The 22,415-nt window shown below is 43.6% G+C and overlaps 1 protein-coding gene across 1 annotated transcript in view; it reads right to left on the bottom strand.

The window, feature by feature from the left end:
* The window catches only part of tubgcp5 (tubulin gamma complex component 5), a 72,301-nt gene that overhangs the window by 21,852 nt on the left and 28,034 nt on the right, over positions 1-22,415 (bottom strand). Inside the window, exons 14-19 of the mRNA XM_084309049.1 lie at positions 9,683-9,881; positions 8,226-8,414; positions 6,010-6,192; positions 5,777-5,861; positions 5,295-5,415; positions 4,757-4,908 (exon numbers count right to left, since the gene is read on the bottom strand). Coding sequence (XP_084165175.1) covers positions 4,757-4,908; positions 5,295-5,415; positions 5,777-5,861; positions 6,010-6,192; positions 8,226-8,414; positions 9,683-9,881 — 929 coding nt within the window. The remainder of the gene's footprint in view (positions 1-4,756; positions 4,909-5,294; positions 5,416-5,776; positions 5,862-6,009; positions 6,193-8,225; positions 8,415-9,682; positions 9,882-22,415) is intronic.

Below are 22,415 nucleotides of genomic sequence, written 5' to 3' on the forward strand. Positions count from 1 at the left end.
TGCACCAGATCCCTAGTGGTGCTTAGGAAAAGATGGCTGATAAGACTTCGCACCTGCTCTTCCATTAATGCAGTGATTCTATCAGCTTGGATACCAAGATTGACGGTAACCTGCTAAATGAGGGAAATGTGATTCAATTAAGATATAGTGACAAAGTGGCTCAAAGCAGGACATAAGATCAAAACAGCCACCATGTGAATACAGTCAATTCACAGAGGTGCCACATAAAGACTGCTGTTGGGTGGTAAAACTTTGTGAATCCACTCTGGGTCATTTACATTTTCTTACATGGACTGAATGTTTACAAGACCGTCATGTGATGACCTTAACACTTTGAGTGCCAACAACGAGATTTCTCGTTAGTTCATGCCAACCGTTCAGTGCCAACGACGAGAGATATCGTTCTTTTTATTTATTATCGATTTCCATTCATTTTTCATCAATCTAGCCTCACGTTACCAGTGGGGATCTGTCTGAACTCGAACAGGGAAAATACCGCCCCCTATCATCTCTCCGGATGGTACTGCACCCCTTTGGATTGGATTGAATGAAACGCATGGAGAAAAAAAAGCGCATTGGAACGGAGACAAAGTTATACCGTTAGTTTTGTATACCGAGCCACTCAACACATATTGAAGTTAGAAAAAGATAACCGTTAGTTGGAGAATAAAAGTGAGGAGAGAGAGGTGTTTTGCTACAGCGCTGTGGTGGTAACGGTGTTGTGGTGTCACCAAGGGAGAGGAGGAGTACCTATACTCCCGCATCGATCTGCCGACGGCGACGGGCAGGGGATAACGGAGACAGAATAGACCTTTAGACTGAGTTCGGTTGAGGCTGAACTCATATAAACCAACAGACTTTAGGTGATAGCCTAATCTATACCTTTCTGTTGAACTGAGGCCCCGTCCACACGAACGCTGGTTTTAATATAACCATGATTGTATGTGCGCAGTTGCACTGTTCGGCCACACACAACCGGGGATTTGCTACACTGCAACCGCGGTCTTTGAAACCGGTGGCCAGGGTGAAGTTGTGCGGTTTTGCAGTTGCGTGTGGGCATAGCAACCGAGGTTATTCCCAGTGTTTACAGCAGAGCTGTCGCAATTATTTCCCATGTTCACGGCAGACCGCGGGGTAGAGAGATTATAGCAGAGCCAACTACACCAGTGTTTACAGCAGTCCCAAGTAGCGTTATATGAAAATGATTGTAACAAACTTTTGTTCGAAACGTATCGTCTGTGTTGAAGAGTGTTGTGATCGACTGATGTCTTGTCGCATTCCTGACCTGACGCTGAGAGTAAACATGTAGCTGCAGCTAAACTAAACTCATGTGTTGTCAAGTTATTGTTATAAGGAACCCAGTCCAGACTGCATCCCCTTAACAATTGTTTGTATTGAGCCGTATTGTATTGTACCCAACCAACCCACCCAAAAAAACCAACCCTGAACCCCACCGTCATAGCCAACTATCGCCCTGTCTCTCTTCTCTCCTTCCTTTCTAAAACACTTGAACGTGCTGTATCCAACCAACTTACTGCTTATCTCTTACAGAATGACCTCCTAGACCCCAATCAGTCTGGCTTCCGGACTGGCCACTCCACAGAAACGGCCCTCATTGCGGTCACAGAGGCACTTCACTTAGCAAAAGCGAAAGGCCTCTCCTCTGTCCTGATTCTCCTAGATCTATCTGCAGCCTTCGACACAGTCAACCATCAGATCCTCCTCGCGGCCCTCGCAGGAATGGGAGTGGCTGGATCTGCGCTGACATGGCTGACATCATACCTCAATGACCGCTCCTACCAAGTGTCATGGAGAGGGACTCTGTCGGCCACCGGCCCCTCCGGACGGGTGTCCCCCAGGGCTCGGTCCTAGGACCCCTTCTCTTCTCCCTCTACACTAAATCACTGGGTAACATTATCACGTCTCATGGCTTCTCATATCATTGTTATGCCGATGATACTCAACTCTTCCTCTCCTTCCCTCCCTCAGATATCCACGTCTCTGAGCGGATCTCGGCCTGTCTGTCCGACATCTCCGCCTGGATGACGACCAACCACCTCAAACTGAACCTAAGCAAAACAGAATTGCTCCACCTGCCGGCCAAATCCTCCCCCCTGACCGACCTCTCCATCACAGTCGAGAATGCAGCTGTGACCGCGTCGCCGACCGCCAAGAACCTTGGTGTTGTCCTCGACGACCAGTTGAACTTCTCTGCTCACATCGCAGCGACAACCAGAACCTGCAGATTCCTCCTGAGCAACGTCAGAAGGATACGCCCCTTCCTGACAAAAGAAGCCACCCAACTCCTCGTCCAATCAACAGTCATCTCCCGCCTCGACTACTGCAACGCACTGCTAGCTGGCCTCCCGGCCACTGCCACCAAGCCTCTTCAACTCATTCAAAATGCAGCGGCCCGCCTGATCTCAAACCTACCGAAGTCGGCCCATGTCACCCCACTTCTTAGGGACCTGCACTGGCTCCCCATTGCTGCACGTATCCGCTTCAAGGCCCTCGACCTAGCATACCGTGCGGCAAAGGGAACCGCTCCCGCCTACCTCCGGTCAATGGTCTCTAACTACACACCCTCAAGACCCCTACGCTCTGCATCTTCTGGCCGCCTCAGATCTACTCCTATCCAAGCTCCCGGAGGGTCATCAAAGAGAAGCCGCCTATTCTCCTTGCCCCACAATGGTGGAATGAACTACCCATCCCAGTTAGGACAGCCGAATCCCGTCCAATCTTTCGCCGTCGACTAAAGACTCACTTCTTCAACCATTATCTGAAATGATATAAAAAAAAAAAAAAAAAAAAAAAAAAAAAAATCTAACCCCGACTAACCTTAATGTCATGCACTTGTCCTAATAAACTAACCTACACTGTAACACGCAACACTTTGATGAACATTGTTACTCAGCTGATAGAGTTATACCCTTCTTGCTGTCTTGTCGCACAGAACTTGTAAGTCGCTTTGGATAAAAGCGTCAGCTAAATGACTAAATGTAAATGTACCCATTCTGCAATGTGTTAAATAACGTTTACATCCATTTCATATCGGTAACGTTACCACATTACGTTAGCATTTAAGCTATATACTATACATGGATATAGCCATTCACATTAGCATGTAGCTAACAACACCGGCGGTCTTTTGTGAGACTAAACTATCCGCTCTTGGTGGTAAATTGTGTTGCTGATGGTTTTGTTTCATCAACAAAATGAGAGGCAGAACACAGTGAATGTATCCGTTTGTTTATTGCAGTTTCTTTCTTTGCTGAAAATAATATGTTCCGTTGGCAAAATGATCCAGTCCAGCTGTGCTTCTAAACAGGAAGTTTACTTCTTCTTCTTCAGTGAATTAATGGCAGATCGCGACCCAACAGGAAGTTTAGTGAGCGTACAGCCTTTTCTGATTGGTTGAAATGGCCTTCATGTCTGAACAACATCGCCGCCTACTGTTTTGGCATTGTACTAAATGTATCGGTTACTGGGTTCCCAGCTCTGCCGTGAGTACGCAGTTATACACGGTTGTTCGCCTGTGTTCACCGTGTGGACGGAGTTTTATTTTTTCAAACTTCGGTCATATTAAATCCAAACCCTCGTGTGGACAGGGCCTCATTCTAATTATTAATCTGGACCTTCAGAACATGCAGTATTATTAATTTGCTCAAATGTCATGGCCTCACACAGTGCCAACTGCAGGTCTCGCCATCTCAGGTGCCAACTGCAGGTCTCGCCATCTCAAAGATGACAGAGCATACATATGCAGCATCCCCCTGTTGGGGTTGCTCAATGCTGTAAAATATTACATAAATGTGTTTTTATGAATAACGATATTTGAGGAGCCTAATAATATTGCTACAGCGTGCAATTCTCTGAGGTGGGAGGCTCCGCCTCCGGGCGAAACCATCTCCGTGACGTCAGCAACAAAATGGCAGCGCCCATGTTGATTTATGCTACATAAATGGATATAACAAATCGTTTTTTCTTAGAAACGCCTTATTTTTATAACGTGATTTTTTCTGTGGTTTATCTAAATACTAATTTGATGCTATGACTATGTTTATATCACTATGCTTCATCTCCCCTTTAAACTCTGGGGAGTGCTAAGGGTAACTGGTACTGAATAGCTTTCTAGTGAATGCAGGGAGAGGAAACTAATATCCATCTTCTTGTCTCACTCTGGAGAAGACGGTAAGTGAATTCCCCATAATGTTCCTCTTTTTGCTGGGGACCTCCTGGAAACCCCTCAAAGACCCCACTGGGAACCACTCCTCTTAACAAATCCTGTAATTTCAAAAATGTATGAGTGCCCATAGGAAAATAAGAATTCTATGCATGAATCCTTAAAGGGACACTTCACCAAAAAACAATACATAATCTCACACAAATCCAAAACAGTTTTGCTCCCATTTGTTGGAGAGTAAATTTGTTTGAATATGGCCACCAGTGATGCCATCGGGGACATTGAATCATTGTGTTAATTACAGCTCCATGAAATGTAATTAACACAACACAAGGATTCAATGTGCCAGATGACATCACTGGTGGCCATATTCAAACTCATTTACGCTCAAATAACTAAATGAATGTGTGCAAAACAGTTTTTGTTTTGTTTTTGGATACGTGTTGAGATTATGTGCAAAATAAATAAATCATTGTTCTTTTTGTGAGGTGCACTTTTAAAAAAGTCTTATTGTCTGATGCCAACGATATGTTATCATTACTTTAGCGGTTTGCATCCCGCTGGTTGACTCACCCGGGTCATTATGTAGTTGTGCAGACTGTTGACAAAGTGCATGAGTTTGACCCTCAGCAGACACATTCTGTGCATCTGTTGATTGATGGGTTCCTTGGCCGTTACTTCCTCAGCTTTACCACCCTCCGCTTTCTTATTGGTCACAGTCATATCTATGAGAGGGGAGAGGCACATTTATAAGCCTATTGGTAGATTACAGGAAATATTTTGCAGAGATAATAATTGCGGTAAAAGCGAGATGCTGTCAAATTAAATGTTTAGTGGAGATAATAATAATAAATCATATTTGTAGTGCACTTTTCAAGTGCTACAGGGTTAAAACATAGTTACAAAAATAAAATAATTATTAATAATAATAAAATACAGAATAAAAATTAAATTAAAATAAAACAGTTGAGCAAATTTAAACCAACAGCACAAGAAAGAAAATTCCACAAGAAATAGCTAGCAATCAAAGGCCTTTTTAAATAAGAAGGTTTTCAGGCCTGCTACTAAAAGAGTCAAGGCTCTGTGGTGCCCTCAGAGATTCTGCACGTACCACTGAACCGGAGCGTATCTAGACTGTACTTGGCCCATTTGATCTGCAGCAGGAGGAGGAACACCTGATTGTAGATCTTCTGACACTCGGAGCTGATTACGATGTCGACAGGCCAGGGAACCTGGTGGGACGAGAATAGAATAGAAGTACTTTATTAATCCAGAGGGAAACTCAGCACCACAGATCGCTCACAATAAACATTTAGGTAGTCAGAAATAAGTAAATAGTCAAAGATATACATTCTAAAATATGTATATACATTCTAAAATATACAGTCCAAAAATATACAGTAAAATGTACAATGTACAGGAAGATATACAAGGATTTATACAATCCAGTGCAAAGAAACTGCAGTGCAAAACAAAAGACGAAAAAAAGAATATATAAATATATTTCAAGACCAGAAAACAAGGTCATGAAAAGTTTGCGTTTGAAAAGAAACTTGTGAAAAACCAACGCAGGCATCTTTCAACCCGACTCGCCTTGTAACTGAGAGTAAGAACATCCAGATTGTTCACAGGCTGTTTCTTCCTGGCGGGGTCGAGGGTCTCCAAGAAAATTGATAATCTAGGGAGACACAGGCAAGGAAATGGATACCGCTCCGTTCCTGGAAACAACTATAAACGTTCCTATCATATTTTCAAAGAAACGTAATATACATATCAAGTTTACCGTTCATTCTGAAATATGAAAAAAAAACATATACATGTAGTACCTGCTACTGTCCTCTGGGTGGCGCTGTCCGACCGCCTCTTGGAGCTGACCATTGAGAAAAGACGGCTGCTGCCAGTTTTCCTTCTCCAGCACCTTGTCAAAGATGGCTGTGTAGAAGTCATACATGGTGTCTCCGGCCTCCAGCAGGAAGTAGTTCCTCATGGCTTGGAGATAATCCAACAGCCTATGGAACAGACACCAAGGGAACAGTGAGAAACAGGAGAACGTAAGCTGCTCTAGCCGTGTTTCCATCAACGCTTCTCTATGCACATTTCCAAGTATCGCATTAGTAAACTTTGTTGGAAATGGCAAAATTCGATAAAACCTTAGTCAAACATTAGTAAAAAAAAAGGTTTTTACGCTCGCTTGAAGTAGACTTTCGATAAAATGGTTATGAGTTAAATAGTGGATGGAAAAGCATGTCGAATAGATAATGACGTAGTCGTAGAGGATAAAGGCTCCCATGACTGCTCAGCTATTTGGTAAATGGCTGCATTTATATAGCGCTTTTATCCAAAGCGCTTTACAATTTATGCCTCACATTCACCTATTCACTCACACATTCACACCGATAGCGGAGGCAACCATGCAAGGTGCCAACCCGCTCATCGGGAGCAATTAGGGGTTAAGTGTCTTGCTCAAGGACACTTCGACAGGCTGCGAGAGGAGCCGGAAACGAACAGAGAACCTTCCGATTACCAGACGACCGCTCTACCTCCTGACCCACTGGTTGGCACACTCCCGTTACAATTGCTCCCAGTCACTCTTATGAAACACACAATGGTTCATGCATCAGAATATTGGCCGGCACATCAGTCTTCATCTTGCTTCAAAAAACAAAAAATATGGTCTTATATGAGCTGAACAACCTGCCCAATATTAGTTTTTTCAATGGATGTTTTTTCTGACGTTGCTACGTTCCGTATTCAGGTAGAATGTTTATTCTCCTCAACCCAACTGATTGATTGATTGAAAACTTTATTAACAGATTGCAGAATGGGTACAGTACAGTACAGCTCAATACACACAATTTTTAAGGGGATGCAGACCAGAGAAATACTTTAGTCTTGTTTACATCAGGGTCCCCCATTTTCAATTCATCATAACATATATGACATACACGACATACAGATAGACAGTACTGCTACATCTATACATTTATGACATACCAGATTTGCAAATACAGTACTGTTTGTGATACAAAAATAGTCTAAAAAAGAGAGTATATACATTTGACGTAGAAACTGTACATTGGAGGAGGTGGGGTAGGTGGGGTGGGGAAAGGGGGACTGTACATTGGAGTTGGGTGGGGGGGGGGGGTTGGGTAGGCGGGGTGGGGTGGTGGAAACTGTACAAGCAAAACTGTACATTGGAATATCGACGAAACCATACTTGGTTCCAAGAGGAGGGTCTCGTGTACTCTTGCGTTAGGTCATTTACTGTACATTGGAGGAGGTTGGGTAGGTGGGGTGGGGTGGGGGGGGGCAAACTGTACATTGGAGGGAGTTGGGTTAGGACATTTACAGGGGCCAGTTTCAAATTGCAGTCTCCCGTAGGTGTTCCTTGAGAGTGGTTTTGAAAGTGGGTAGTGATTCACATTCCTTTACAGCTTTGGGTAGGGCGTTCCACATTGATGTGGCATAATTGCGAAACGTGTTTAGTCCCTTGTTTGAGCCGAATCTGGGTTTAACATGATTTGTGGAGCTCCCTCTGGTGTTGTGATCATGGTATTCACTGACCTTTGGGAAGTATTTTGACATGTACAAGGGTGATGGAAACCATTACAATTGGATGGAAACATGGCTACTGGCTACATTCTGCAGCAACAGCGAGTAATTATGAGTCATGCAGTAAACCTTAAATGGATAGTTCAGATTTTTAGAACTCTAGTCCTACTTAGCAAATATTAAAATTTTCTTCATTGCTAGAGTTCTTTCTCAGCTAAATCCATACCGTTCCTCATTCTAACTCCGGCTAGCCCCAAACAAATACAAAGGCAGTCGGGTCAAGCGCTTGTCTGTACAAGCTGACTGAAGACAACTGATTTATGGTGAACTAGCTGGAGCTAGTATGAGGAACAGCATGGATGGAGTCGAACCCGGGAGGGCCGTGTTGTACCGCAGTGCTGTACATGGTGCGCCACCCTGGAGCCCCCAGGGCTCCACAATTCTGAACTATCCCTTTAACTGATACAATAACCGAAAGAGTGATATTTACTTGTAGTCTTTCTTCAGAGTTCTCATGAGGTTACCACAGCACTCAACGTATCTCCTCTCGATGTGGGGGTAGAGGCAGGAACGCAGGGTGAGCTCGAATGTCTGGCAAGTCACAGACTGAGATGAACGGTCCACTATGAAGTCACCTCCAGAGAATCTCTCATGGAAGTCACTCTGCTCCAGGTACAGCCTGAGGGGAACATTACAGTAAACACTGGTACTTCCCGTCACGGTTCGTATAAAAATGTATAGATATATATATACACACATACGCAGCAATTCCACTTATATTTGATTGACAAGATTATGAGACTATTGAAAAGCATCAATCTGGGATGTATTCGTATATAAATGCCTGAAAGGGTTGAGTTGCAGATGCAAATTAACCTCTTCACAACTTTCACATCCCAACTGAAAATAAAAGGCTATTCCAAAATATCCAATCAATATATCATCTTACACATAACCACAAAAATCAGTAGATCGGTGCAGGACTAAATAAATCATACATTGCTAAAGCCCTAGACTGGATTAACTCATTGAGCGCCACGCCCCTTCCGGGAAATTATGGCTGCTTTATTCAATGGGAGGACGGGGAGATTTGCGAGTGCTTAAAACATATCTTAAATTATGGCTATGGGTCTAATACACCCGTCCGCTTACAAACCGGATTGTTTTTTCATCTGTAGATTTCCGTTTTATACCGTTTTGAATACGAGTATAGTTTGTGATTTCTAGTCATTCCAGAGAAAGACACGATAATAGCCCTTTAGTGGAATACACAAAACACGTTGTCATTTTGCTAGAGTTTTTCGGCTGATTTATGAATCGTTTTCAAATAAACGCTAGATTATCGATAGTATATGTGTCCTCATGCACGATACGGAAGCGGGCTGAAAAATCGCTTATCCGTGCATTGGTCGGCGCCAACGGCACGCACACGCGCGCTCCGATGGCGGTGAAAGGAACATCTGATTAACCCAAGATTCGTAACATAAATTCCGGAACATCTGATGTCCTGCAAAAAGATTAATCCAATTCCTGATCGCCATTCCAAATATTGATTGCGTTTATTGATCCAACGTTATATATCCAAAACACATAATCCACGCTGCTCCCAGTCTCCCCAGTCAATGTGGTATAACGATACTGCATGCCCGAGAAGGAAAACCTGGACCGGACTTTTTTTTTTTGATGCACATCCCCAGCCAATCCAATCCAATGATGTGCAATACCATCCAGGAGACGATAGGCGGCGGTATTTGCCCTTTTGCGAGCTCAGACCCATTCCCAACGATAACATCAGGTTGGATGGATGAAAATGAATGGATATCGCTAATAAAAGAAATAACGATTAAAACCCGACTATACTCGTGATTGACGCTCAAGCGTCGGCGAGTTAACCCGACTATACTCGTGACTGGCGTCCAATGAGTTAAGGGGAACTTTCTTGCTTACCTGGCAAAGTTGATGGCCAGCAGCGGATCGTGGATGTCTTCTATCTGCAGATGCTGCGCTACAATGGACTGCATCTTGATGAGGCTCCTCTTCGTGGCCTGCTGCTCAGTGACCGTGTCTGCGGGCGATTCCTCCCGACTGCGGAGGCGTGACTGTACGGACTCCAGGAACAGTGTGTATAAACTCTTCCTTTCCGCATCTGAAACGAGCGTGTACACATTAGAACTACAGGGCTGCCGCTTTTGAGCACACCAACTGTTTCGCCTGTTTTATAGCAACACTACTATCACCGACATCTAAAGGGCTCTACATGCTACAGCAACTGCAACACAACATCAGCGCGACTTCAACGCAACATGGTTGCAGATGTTGCAGAGGGTGTTGTAGACTGTGTTGCGAGCATGTTGCGTACCTCTCACCCAAATCTAATCTGAACAACCGTTGCGTTGATGTTGCGTAGCATTGATTGGTTGGTTAGCGAATGGGGGCGGGGCTGTCATAGAAATATACCGTTAACTGGAATATGTTAGTTTCTTACACATATGTTGGATTATGTAATTGGTTTGTCATGACAAACCAATAAAAAATTGCGAATTAACCGGTGGTTATCATAGCCCTAGTATGTACATTTCAACAAAGTGGAGCCGCAGGGGACTTCCATAGCATACGCCTTCAAATCCTCTTACCTTGACAATTAAAAGCCTCCACAATTTAGTAAACAGTATTCCCATGGCTGGTGTTGATATTTTACGATGCCAGCTTGTGAGAATTCGCTGTAGCCAGCCAGCTAACCAGTGGCGTAACTCTGTTGATAGTGGTGCGGGAGACAGATTTGTGGGCGTGGTCAGTGACGTCGCAGGGGGGGGGCCCTCCCCCTAACTCGATTTTTTTTTATAATACCAGGTGTGCAATACCGCATTTCCCAGGCGGTGGCGCCATTTCTCCATGTAAACGACACACTGGGCTCACACAGAAACAAGGCTTTCATCAAAAAGTATTCTGTATTTTGTTGTGACAAATAATAATAAACTACGAGGCGCCGGCGACAGCGTAGCAAAACTTAGTTTGCTTTGAAGAAGTAGCTTTCTCCTCTTGGGCGACGGTGCCATCCTTGCGTTGTTGCATGCAGGTAGGACACATACTGTCTTATCTTATCTCTGTTTATACCGTGTATGTGATGACGTATTTGAACACACACCTCGGCTGACGACCCGAGCTATTATTATGCAAAGACGAGTACTGTAGCGAGTGGGTACTTGGCCCGTGCAGGGCAAGAATGCGACCCCCATCTACTCATCTTTGCATAATAATAGCTCGGGTCGTCAGCCGAGGTGTGCGACAGGTAGTCAGAGACTCAGCTCAGAGACAATCAGCAATTTTCCGTGTGTGGTCCTAGTGCTGGTCGCGGTCGCATGTCCGTTTATTATCCATGTATTATCTTTGGACGGTAAAAACGTGGGGGGGACAATAACTGCATTCTGAAACCATGCCGGGGACATTTCCTGGTGTCCCCCCCCCATAGTTACGCCCCTCCAGCTAACGTTAATGCCATTCAATGCTATCATACCCAACTTTAGACGTCGCTCTTTTATTTTGAAACCCCCCCGACCAGAAGTATTTATGATGCTTCGTTTTCTGCTTGTTATCAATGGGTTGGTTGAGAAGGGAAGTTTCATCTATCTAGGGAACCTAGCTACATCCGGGGTACAATGTTGCATAGGCTGCGCGTCGATGTTGCAGAAGCATAAAGGCAGAGTGTCTGCAACACTGTTGCGTTGTCGATGTTGTGTTGCAGTTGCTGTAGCATGTAGAGGCCTTAACCCTTTCAGTGCCACGGACGACATATCTCGTTTTATCAGCCCCCCCCATTGAGTGCCCACAATGACAAATATCGTTTAATTTTTTTATTAGCAATCTGAATTCATATTTCATCAACCGAGTCTCCCGTTGGTACACCAGCCCCTACAGGAGCTCAGATTGGAAAAAAGCGCCCCCTATCGTCTATCCCTGTGTAACTGCAGGTCAGTCGCTTAGACTGACCTGGGATCTGTAGATCTCTGGGGGGGGGAGCCAACTCGCTCCTTGTGCTGGCGAGCAGTCTGCTCAAGAGGGATCTGCTCGCGGGACAGAAATCAGCCTGTATTATGTATTTACAGGAATCAACACTGTAATCAATAAGCGTGATCGATATTTGGAATGGCAATCAGGAATTGGAATAATCTTTTTGGATAACATCTGATATATTGAAATTCTTTTATTACCTCAGGTATCTCAGGTCTCAGGTAAGGAATCTATTTGACCAGTCTTAGGATAATCAGACCTGTTTTCACAGAGATATAAGCTTTTGCCCTATGTGTGATGTGGCTGTTTGGCTGTGATCGCTGATGAGGAATTAAGAGAATCTATTTTTCAGCTTGCGTCTATAGCGTGCATACGTACACATATACTATCGATAATCTAGCGTTTATTTGAAAACGATTCATAAATAGGCCGAAAAATTACAACATTTTTGTGTATTCTAGAATATTCCGGTAAATGTCTTTTATCACGGAATCTTTATATTTTCCTTGAAAACGAGGGCTTTTCAAAATGCTATAAAACGAAAATGAACCGATAAAAAAACAATCCGTTTCGACAATGTTGACTGGAAAATTAGTCATTGATAAGCGACGAGCAGATTAGACACATAGCCATAATTTAAAACATAGATTAGGCGTTTTTAACGCTAACATTGAAGTGGATGGTGGCATTCAACAGGGTAAATCAATGTTAATCAAAGGCACTGAAAGTGTTAAGAAGGGAGATCCCCCCTTGAACGGCCCTTCTAAGGTTTCTCCCCTCCACATTGCCTGTAATGCTTTTTTCCTATTGCTAGGTTTTTAGTGAGTTTTTCCTTACCTTCGCGCGGGGTATGTCTGGGAGTGTTGCATTCATTTATTCACTTTACATTTTATTTTGGATTTCATGGTGTTTTTATTTTGTTCTTGATTTATTGTGATGTTTCTTCTTGACTTGTTTAAAGAAGACGTGTCCGGCCCATGGGGACATTAACGTGTGTTGTCGGGCTTTACAAATTAATTTGATACGTCTGTGAATACGGTTGTAGATATCTGAAGTAAGGAAATCACTAAAAAGGTTGAGCAATGAGGGTCTATAGGAGTGAGGACTCCTTGGCGGCTACGTGGCGTAGTGGGCAAGGCGCTCTCCACGAATGACGGAGACGCTGGGCTTGCCTGTTCGAGCCCAGCGCTCCACATTGCTTTCAGTTTAGCTGGTCGTTCATACTAATACACATTGGCCGTATTAGGGGGTGGGAAACTGATGGGTGGGGATCGGGCGTTGTGGACAGCGACTCCTACAGGTCGGTTGGTGCGCCTGCGCAGTAGAATCAGGAAGTGTCGGGGGCAGCGTGAGCCTCCCACGCGTTACTCCTCGCCACTGAGAGATCGAGCTGCGCAGGTGAAAAGATGCGACTGCTGTTACCTCAAGTACCGGAGGGGACTTGTGCTATGTATGACTTAGTCCACATTGCAGCCGGCTTGTGGGAGGCAAGAAACAGCGTTCGTGACAGGGGAGGGTTGAATTGGATGATACGAAATTGGGATGGGAGAAAATATAGAAAATGGGAGAAAAAGTGGATAAAAAAAAAAAGGAGTGAGGACTCCTTTTGCACAAGTAAACCCTATTCAATTCTTAATACAATTGCAAATCAGCCAGCTCGTGTTAAAGGAGCAGTTCACCTAAAATAAAAGATAAACATATTCTCCCCCTTTCCTGGAGTGCTATTTATCCATGAATCAGTGATATTTGCCTAGTTTTGAAGATGTCTGCCGTCACTCTAAATTCCAACGGAGCTGTATTTCACATACATACACAGCACTCTGAGTTTTTTCACTCTGTGAACTGCCCCTTTAAAAACACTTTTGAAAACACACTCCTTAACAGGTTCAATGCCGACGACGAGATTTATCGTTAGTTCATGCCCCCCGTTGAGAGCCGACAACGCTAAATGTCGTTTTTCTTTGTTATTAGCGATCTGAATTCATATTTCATCAACCGAGCCTCCCGTTAGTACAGCAGCCTCTCTCTGAGCTCCAATGGGAAAATACCGCCCCCTATCGTCTATCCCTGTGTAACTGCACCCCATTCGATTACACTGGTGGATGTGTGGGGGGGGAGCCTCCTCGCTCCACTATGCTGGCGAGGGATCTGATGAACAGGTGATCGCGAGATGGAAAACAACCTATTTCCAGTAGCGAATAATCAATCAATAAACGCGATCGATGTTTGGAATGGCGATCAGGAATTGGAATAATCTTTTTGGAGAACATCTGATCTAAGGTAAGGAGTCTATGCTATCAGTTTTAGGATAATCTGAGCTATTTTCACTGAGATAACAGCGTGCCCCGTGTGTGTGTGTGCACGTTGATCAGGAAATGAGAGAATCGATTACTCAGCTCGCTTCTATAGCGTGCATAAGTACACATATACTATCGATAATCTAGCGTTTATTTGAAAACTATTCATAAATAGGCCGAAAAATGACAACGTTTCTAGTGTATTCGAGAATATTCCAGTAAATGTCGTTTGACGGAATCTTTCTATTTTCCTGAAATCTTTGAGAAAACGATAGCTTTTCGAAATGCTATAAAACGGAAATGAACAGATTAAAAAACAATCCGTTTCGACAATGTTGACTGCAAACAAGTCATTGATAAGTGACAGGCAGATTAGACACATAGCCATAATTTAAGACATAGATTATGCGTTTTTAACGCCATCATTGAAGTGGATGCTGGCATCCACCACGTAAAGGACGACACCCGCTGCCGGCTCTGAAAGTGTTAAAGGAAAACTCCAACATTTTGGGAAATTAGCTTATTTAACATCTTCCCTGGAGTTAGACAAGAAGATACATACCTTTTTCGTCTCTCTGCATGCATTGGGCTTAGGGAACGCCTGAACCGTTAGCCTAGCTTAGCTTCATCACTGGAAGTGGGGCAGACATCTAGCCTAGTTCACTACAGTCAGGAAATATACTCCAAATACAATCAAAATACAACTCCCAAACGTTCCTGTAAACATGTTGTGACCCGTGTATTTACCACGTCTCCCAGTCACACAAGTCTCCCAGTCACACAAGTCTCCCGGACACACAAGTATCCCAGTCACATGAGTCTCCCAGTCACACAAGTCTCCCAGTCACACAAGTCTCCAAGTCACACAAGTCATACGAGTCTCCGAGTCACACAAGTATCCCAGACACACAAGTCTCCCAGTCACACAAGTCTCCCAGTCACACAAGTCTCCAAGTCACTTGTCACATGAGTCTCCCAGTCACACAAGTCTCCAAGTCACACAAGTCTCCCAGTCACACAAGTCTCCCAGTCACACAAGTGTCCAAGTCACACAAGTCTCCAAGTCACACGAGTCTCCCAGACACACAAGTCTCCCAGTCACACAAGTCTCCCAGTCACACAAGTCTCCCAGTCACACAAATCTCCCAGTCACACAAGTCTCCAAGTCACTTGTGTGACTGGGAGACTCGTGTGACTGGGAGACTCATGTGACTTGGAGACTTGTGTGTCTGGGAGACTTGTGACTTGTGTGACTAGGAGACTCATGTGACTTGGAGACTTGTGTGACTGGGAGACTTGTGTGACTTGGATACTTGTGTGACTGGGAGACTTGTGTGACTGGGAGACTTGTGTGACTGGGAGACTTGTGTGACTTGTGTGACTTGGAGACTTGTGTGACTGGGAGACTTGTGTGACTGGGAGACTTGTGTGACTGGGAGACTTGTGTGACTGGGAGACTTGTGTGACTGGGAGACTGGGAGACTTGTGTGACTGGGAGACTTGTGTGTCTGGGAGACTTGTGTGACTGGGAGACGTGGTAAATACACAGGTCACAACATGTTTACAGGAACATTTGGGAAATGTATTTTGATTGTATTTGGAGTACATGTCCTGACCAATGTTCCCTCTAATTATTTTTTGGTCTGAGCAAACACTCAAACCTCCTGAGCAGACATCAGCAACTACTGAGCAACATACGTCACCTGCCGATTAACCGGTTAGTTGATAAGCGGCGGTTTGTAAAAAATCTGAGAATCTTAATTTCCCTTAATGTCCAACATAAAAATATATACATTTTGCTGATACACAGAGAAATAATACAAAAAGACATATTATATTCCTTAATCAAATATTTATTTGACCATTGATTGACGATACAGAGCATAGTTCTTACTTTGGTTGGGTTGGCGGCGGCGGTGTGAGTCGTGTCACTAACTTTTGTCTTTTTAGGAGGCTGCATTATTTTATTAAGTGAATTATAATGCGACTTCAAGGGTGACCATAGTGATTTTTTTAAAGAGGATACTCTGCCTTCAGCCTCAAGATACTTAATCAAAGTTTACTCAAAGATGCCTTATCATTATAATATATTTAAAGTATACCTCCTCTGTATGGATATAAAACTATTGTTTATATTATTTTATATAACAAAATAACATCTCTCTATAACCAAAGTTACTCAACATGCTGTATTATGCCTAAAGTAATCTGACAAATCTCAAGAAAATAACTAAATCAACCTATGACAAAATAATATATATTTTCAAGTCTTACTGGCCAAAATAAATAACAAGAAAAATATGATGTAATGTTCTAAATAATACCTCTTCTGTATTAGAAAATCCAGCTTTAAAAAATATATCTTTATCTTTTCAATGTAAACAGTAACCTCACAAAGATACTAATTTAAAAGTGCACTGATTTGTTGCAATTAGTGTACTAAACTAATTTATTACACACATAATCCTTAGAATGATTGTATCATGACTTCCGGTTTGACCGCGGAAGAACATGGCTGCTTAACTCGCGAGCTCCCCGACAGCAAAATGATTTAGCCCCGGGAAACATTTATTAACAACACCAGGGTATATATTTAATAGGGATGACAGAAGGGGCTATCACGAGACGTAGGGCACAGGGTTTCCGTTAGAAAAAATTGTTGCCGGTCTCCGTGACCTGCAAGATTTCAATCTACCGGACAAATGAGATTAATTCCGGTCATAGTTTATTGAGCTTTAAAACAATTTATAGGCAGACTATATAAAGAATGTCATCCTCAAGGCATGTAGATTTATAATATTATTATTTAAAACTAGGCTACTTTTGCGTATACAGTCATTAATATATTCCAAATAAAATAAGTCCCTCGATACTCCGTGCTGCTGCTGACTTGAAATAAAATAGACCGCGTATGTGGGCAGTCGGTCCGACACTAAACAGCAGTCTGTTATAATCACATTTTTATGAGCTAACGAATTCCGTTATATTGGACATTTGTATTAATTATATCAAGCGAAGAACTGAGAAATTTTGCAGAGAGAGACGGCAACGTTATCGTGGCCGGGTTTGCGTGATGTATTTCTCCACCTCCCAACGACTTGGTGCTGGTCATAATGTCCGGTGAAAACAACTCCCTCCAAGCACAACTTGATCACCCGAACCGTACCAAAACAGGCCAAAATTAAATAGCCCATGCGACGAACGATTCATTACATTCGTTTCATCGTTGCTCCACCAAGCAGCCGGTCCAACAATGAAAGCTGTTATCAGCGCGAGCCGGCAGCAGTTAGTTTGCAAGAAGCATCCAGCTGCAGACCCGCAGAGCAGCTTTCCAGGTCTGGGGACCGCACTGTGCCAGCAAAGCTGGTGGGTTATGTGGGTCTGCAGCTGCATGCCTTCCGCAAATCCAGCAGCAAGCTCTCGCTGAGCGAAGCAACGACAACAAACGCAATGATTGTTTCGTTCACCCAACTCCAGCCCATCCAAATACAATTCAAATAATCAAACTGTGCCCAGAGGGAACTATTTTCACCGGACACTATGACCGGAGAGATTAAATATGTCGGACTTCAACAGATTTTGCCGGCCAAATACCGGTAATTACCGGCTAACGGAAACGCTGGTAGGGCGACCACGATTACAACTGAAAAGGACGACGGAATGGCAGAGAATGACGAAGTAACGGGAGGAAAAGATGGCGACGATGACTGTGAACAAGAAGCCACGCTGTTGAACATATACAACAAGCTCAAAGACTTCAGAAAAGACAATGAGCGTCAGTTTCGGGAGATAAGGAATGACATGAACAAAATGAACGACAGGCTCGGTGAAACGGAGGGGAGAATCGGAGAAAATGAAAATGTGCTTGATGCGGCGACGGTTTTAATAAAAAAACTGATACAGAGGCAGGCCGACATGGAGGCTAAACTGCTCGACCAAGAGGGCAGAACGAGGAGAGAGAACCTGCGGGTGTATGGTATCCCGGAGGAGAAAGAGGGAAAAGACATGCATGGATTTCTAGACGGCTTGTTTAAGGACGCACTCGGACTGCCTCATGACATGGACCTTCGTATCGAACGAGCACACCGGGCACTGGCCCCAAGGCCTAACAACCCACAGCTGAAGCCACGGTCAATCGTGGTTAAGTTTGGGAGTTACAAAATGAAGGAAGAGATAATACGCCGAACATGGCAGAAGAAGAACGTCTCATGTGGCAACGATCGATTCTATGTCGACCATGACTTCCCCACTGAAATACTGAAGAAGCGAGGAGAATATGCCGAGGCCAAGAGAATAATGAAGGAGAAGAATCTCAAGTTCCAGACACCGTATCCAGCGAAGATGAGGGTATTCTACGAGGATGGCACCCGCCTGTACCAGAGCGCGGCGGAGGCGACGGCGGATATGGCAAAACGTGGATTCAAGATCACCGTGGTGAACCCGACTACCGACCCGGACCGAGAGGAGATAATGCGGCTGTCTACCTGGCAGACAGTGGGAAGAAAACGGGGCCCGGGGGACGACATGCAGGCGACGGGGACTGAACGCCCCACACAGCAGGGCAATGGTCATCACGGATACCGGGAGAAACTACAGGGATTCAGACGGGGACAGTCGGAGGCGGACAATTGAGATAAAGTTCATGAAGCGCATGGATACAGATAAGTCACGGGGGCATCGTCATAGAATAAATAACATCACAAAATGCCAATATGTATATAAAAGAAAAGAAAAAAAAAAAAAAAAAAAAAGATTGAAAAAAAAAGAAATATAAAATAAAAAAAAAATGTGTAATGAGAATAGAGGGCAATAGATAGGAGAATATGATAAAACTGTGGGAGGGGAAATATCCCGGATGGATACAGGAAAAGTATAACGAAATGAACCACAGGCCATTATGGCTATGTCATAGAAGTTACAATATACCAATATATATCTGAGAGATATACAAATGTTAATTGTTGGAAACGTTACCGTTTTGTCAAGTTCAGTTGAATTGATCGCACTGTATATAGATTACAGTGTGAGCCATACGTTACATCAGGGTATACAAGATAGTAGGGGCACAGTTTTGGGCAACCTGCCTTGTGCCATATGCACTCCTCTGTTAGTCGAGGGGGACCAAGGTGCATGGGTGAGTATCGATCTCACACTCGGTACGACTGTTCTATCTGGGGTCATATCGAACGTAGCTTGGGTAAATGTGGGGGGGGGGAAATGTATTTATGTTTTTTTTATATGTTCTTTTTTATTTCATTGTATGCTATACTATTGTATATATATCTTCACAGTCTCAGGCACTAGAATACGTCCTGGATTGCACAGGGGAGATGCATTACGAGGAATATGGGGCTGATTAAAATAATATCGTGGAATATAGACGGATGTCATCATCCCATTAAGAGAAAAAAGATATTGACGTTCTTGAAACAAAAAAAGACAGATATTGCACTAATTCAGGAATCACACCTGGATGAGGAGGAGTCGGCCAAGCTTAAAAGGGATTGGGTGGGACAAATATACTATAGTACGTTCTCTTCTAGGAAGAGGGGGGTGGCAATATTGGTGAGAAAAAACTTAGACCTAAAGGTGCACAATAGTTTCTCACATGATGAGGGAAGATGGGTTATACTGGATGCTGATTTAGAGGGACAGAGGACTACTTTAGCTAATATATATGCGCCCAACGGGTCATCCTCAGACTTTTTCCATGAGGTATGTGAGGTGATCAGGAAAATAGGGAATAGCAACGTAATCATAGGGGGGGACTTCAACTTGGTTGGAAACACCTTAATGGACAGATCGTATCAACCCAGGACCGCTGACAACACAGGGAGACTGGCGGTTGGTGTTCTGATAGAGGAATTGGGTCTAGTGGATATTTGGAGGGTTATGAACCCACAAGAAAGAGACTACACGTTTTACTCTCACCCGCATTCCTCATACTCTAGAATAGATTATTTCCTGATCTCTAGCGCACTGGTAGAACAGGTGGCAAGTACTGGGATAGGGAACATTGTAATATCTGACCATGCTCCGGTTGATTTAGTGATCACATCCATGGAAGAAGGGCAACGATCTCGGAGATGGCGATTCAATAACCTGATGTTAAATGATGAAGGATCGTGTGCGTACATTAGAACTATATTTAAGGAATTTTGGGAACTTAATGAAGGGTCAATAGATGATAGTGGCATAATGTGGGACACATGTAAAGCTTACATGAGAGGACGACTCATACAATACGGTGCGATACTAAAAAGGGCAGAGAAACAAAAAATGACAGCGTTAGATGAGGAAATTAAAATACTCTCGAAACAGCACAGTCAGAGACCAGACCCAGAAACGTGGAGAAACCTAAGCAAATCCAAATACGAATTGAACAACATATATCAAAAGAAGGCTGAATATGCGTTATTTAGGACCAACCAAAGATACTATGAACAAGGGGAGAGAGCGGGTAAAATACTAGCGAATCGGGTTAAACAAATGCATAATCAAAATATTATATCCTCGATTCGTAATAAAGATGACAAGATCATTACAGACAAAAAGGAAATTAATAATGTTTTCAGGTGCTTCTACCAGGACTTGTATACCCCGCAGAAGGCGGTGGATCAGCTAAAAATGGACGCGCTCTTCGACAGAATCAAATTACCGTCATTATCGAAACAACAGGTAAAATCAATGGAGGGGGGGGTCTCGATAGAAGAAATACACGCTGCAATCAACAGCCTTAAATTGGGTAAAGCACCAGGAGACGACGGGTTTACTCCCGATTTCTACAAACAATTCAGTGATATAATCGCTCCGAGACTATTAAAAGTATATGAGGATTCATTGTTAAAGGGGGGCTTGCCCACTAGCTTGAGATCTGCCACTATTACATTACTACAGAAAAAGGGCAAAGACCCTCAATGCTGTGGAAGCTATAGACCTATATCCCTGAGCAATTTGGAAGAAAAAGTATTGGCAAAGATACTTGCGAATAGAATAGAAGATGTATTACCAACTCTGGTGCATTCAGATCAAGTGGGCTTTGTGAAGGGGAGAAACTCAGCTGATAATATCCGCAGACTCTTACACATAATGTGGAAGGTCAGGAATGATGTAGAACCTACAGTGGCCTTCTCATTGGATGCCGAAAAGGCCTTTGATAAGGTGGAATTTGCATTCTTATTTCACACACTAGAGCGCTTCGGGTTCGGACCATCGTTTACCGGGTGGGTAAAACTGTTATACACAAATCCGATGGCATCAGTATTGACCAACGGGATCGTATCCTCGCCCTTTAACCTAGGGCGGGGGACGAGACAAGGTTCTCCGCTTTCTCCCCAAATGTTTGCGCTCTTCCTCGAACCACTTGCTATCGCACTAAGGACTAATCAGGACATCAAAGGGATAATAGCGGGACAGGTAGAACATAAATTATTTTTGTATGCGGACGATATCTTATTGGTATCCAGCAATCCCCGAACAGCAGCTGGGGTCATTGGAACTATTATCGAGTCCTTCTCCGAAATATCTGGGTACACAATCAACTGGAGCAAGTCAGAAGCAATGCCTCTCTCTAAATGTTGTCCCCCTGATATCAGAAGGGGGTGGCAATACAGATGGATGCCGTCAGGGTTGATATACCTAGGAATAAAGCTGATCCCAGGTCTGAAAGAGTTGATGCAAACCAATATTGCCCCTATAATCGAACACATTAGTGCTCCGACCCAGAATTGGGCCAAAATGAATATGTCCCTCCTGGGAAAGATAAACCTAGTAAAAATGATATTGGCTCCCAAATTAAATTATATCCTATATATGTTGCCGCTGACTCTCCCGACCCAATTACTCAAACAGTATGACAAAGTCATTAATGTTTATCTGTGGGGGGGCAAAAGGCCGCTATTTGGACGGGCCAAAATGTATGCAGCAAAGGAAAATGGCGGCTTATCCCTGCCTAAACTAGACTGGTATCACTATGCATTCTCGCTCTCCCAGCTCTCCAAACTGAATCACTCGTCTGAGGAGGCACCTGCTTGGGTCAAGATGGAGGAGGAAATGATATATCCCTCATCTCTGGAATCCTTCCTGACACAATCAGACAGACCTATACCTTTTAAAAACCCTTTAATGGCATTTATCAGGGAAACTTGGAATCAATCGCACAAAATGACTGGTGATAGCCCATATTTAACTACGAGAGCCTCTATATGGTATAATAAGAAACTAAAGATTGGTAAGAAATCAGTCATATGGGACGATTGGATTAAAAGGGGGATACATGTACTAGGGGATATAGCCGGGGAGGATGGGGTCTTGCCTTTTGAGGATATTAAAGAGGATTTTGATATAGATAATAAAAACTTTTATAAATTCCTACA

This window comes from Notolepis coatsorum (genome assembly GCF_963971535.1).
Source record: "Notolepis coatsorum genome assembly, chromosome: 2".
Classification (NCBI taxonomy): Eukaryota; Metazoa; Chordata; class Actinopteri; order Aulopiformes; family Paralepididae; genus Notolepis; species Notolepis coatsorum.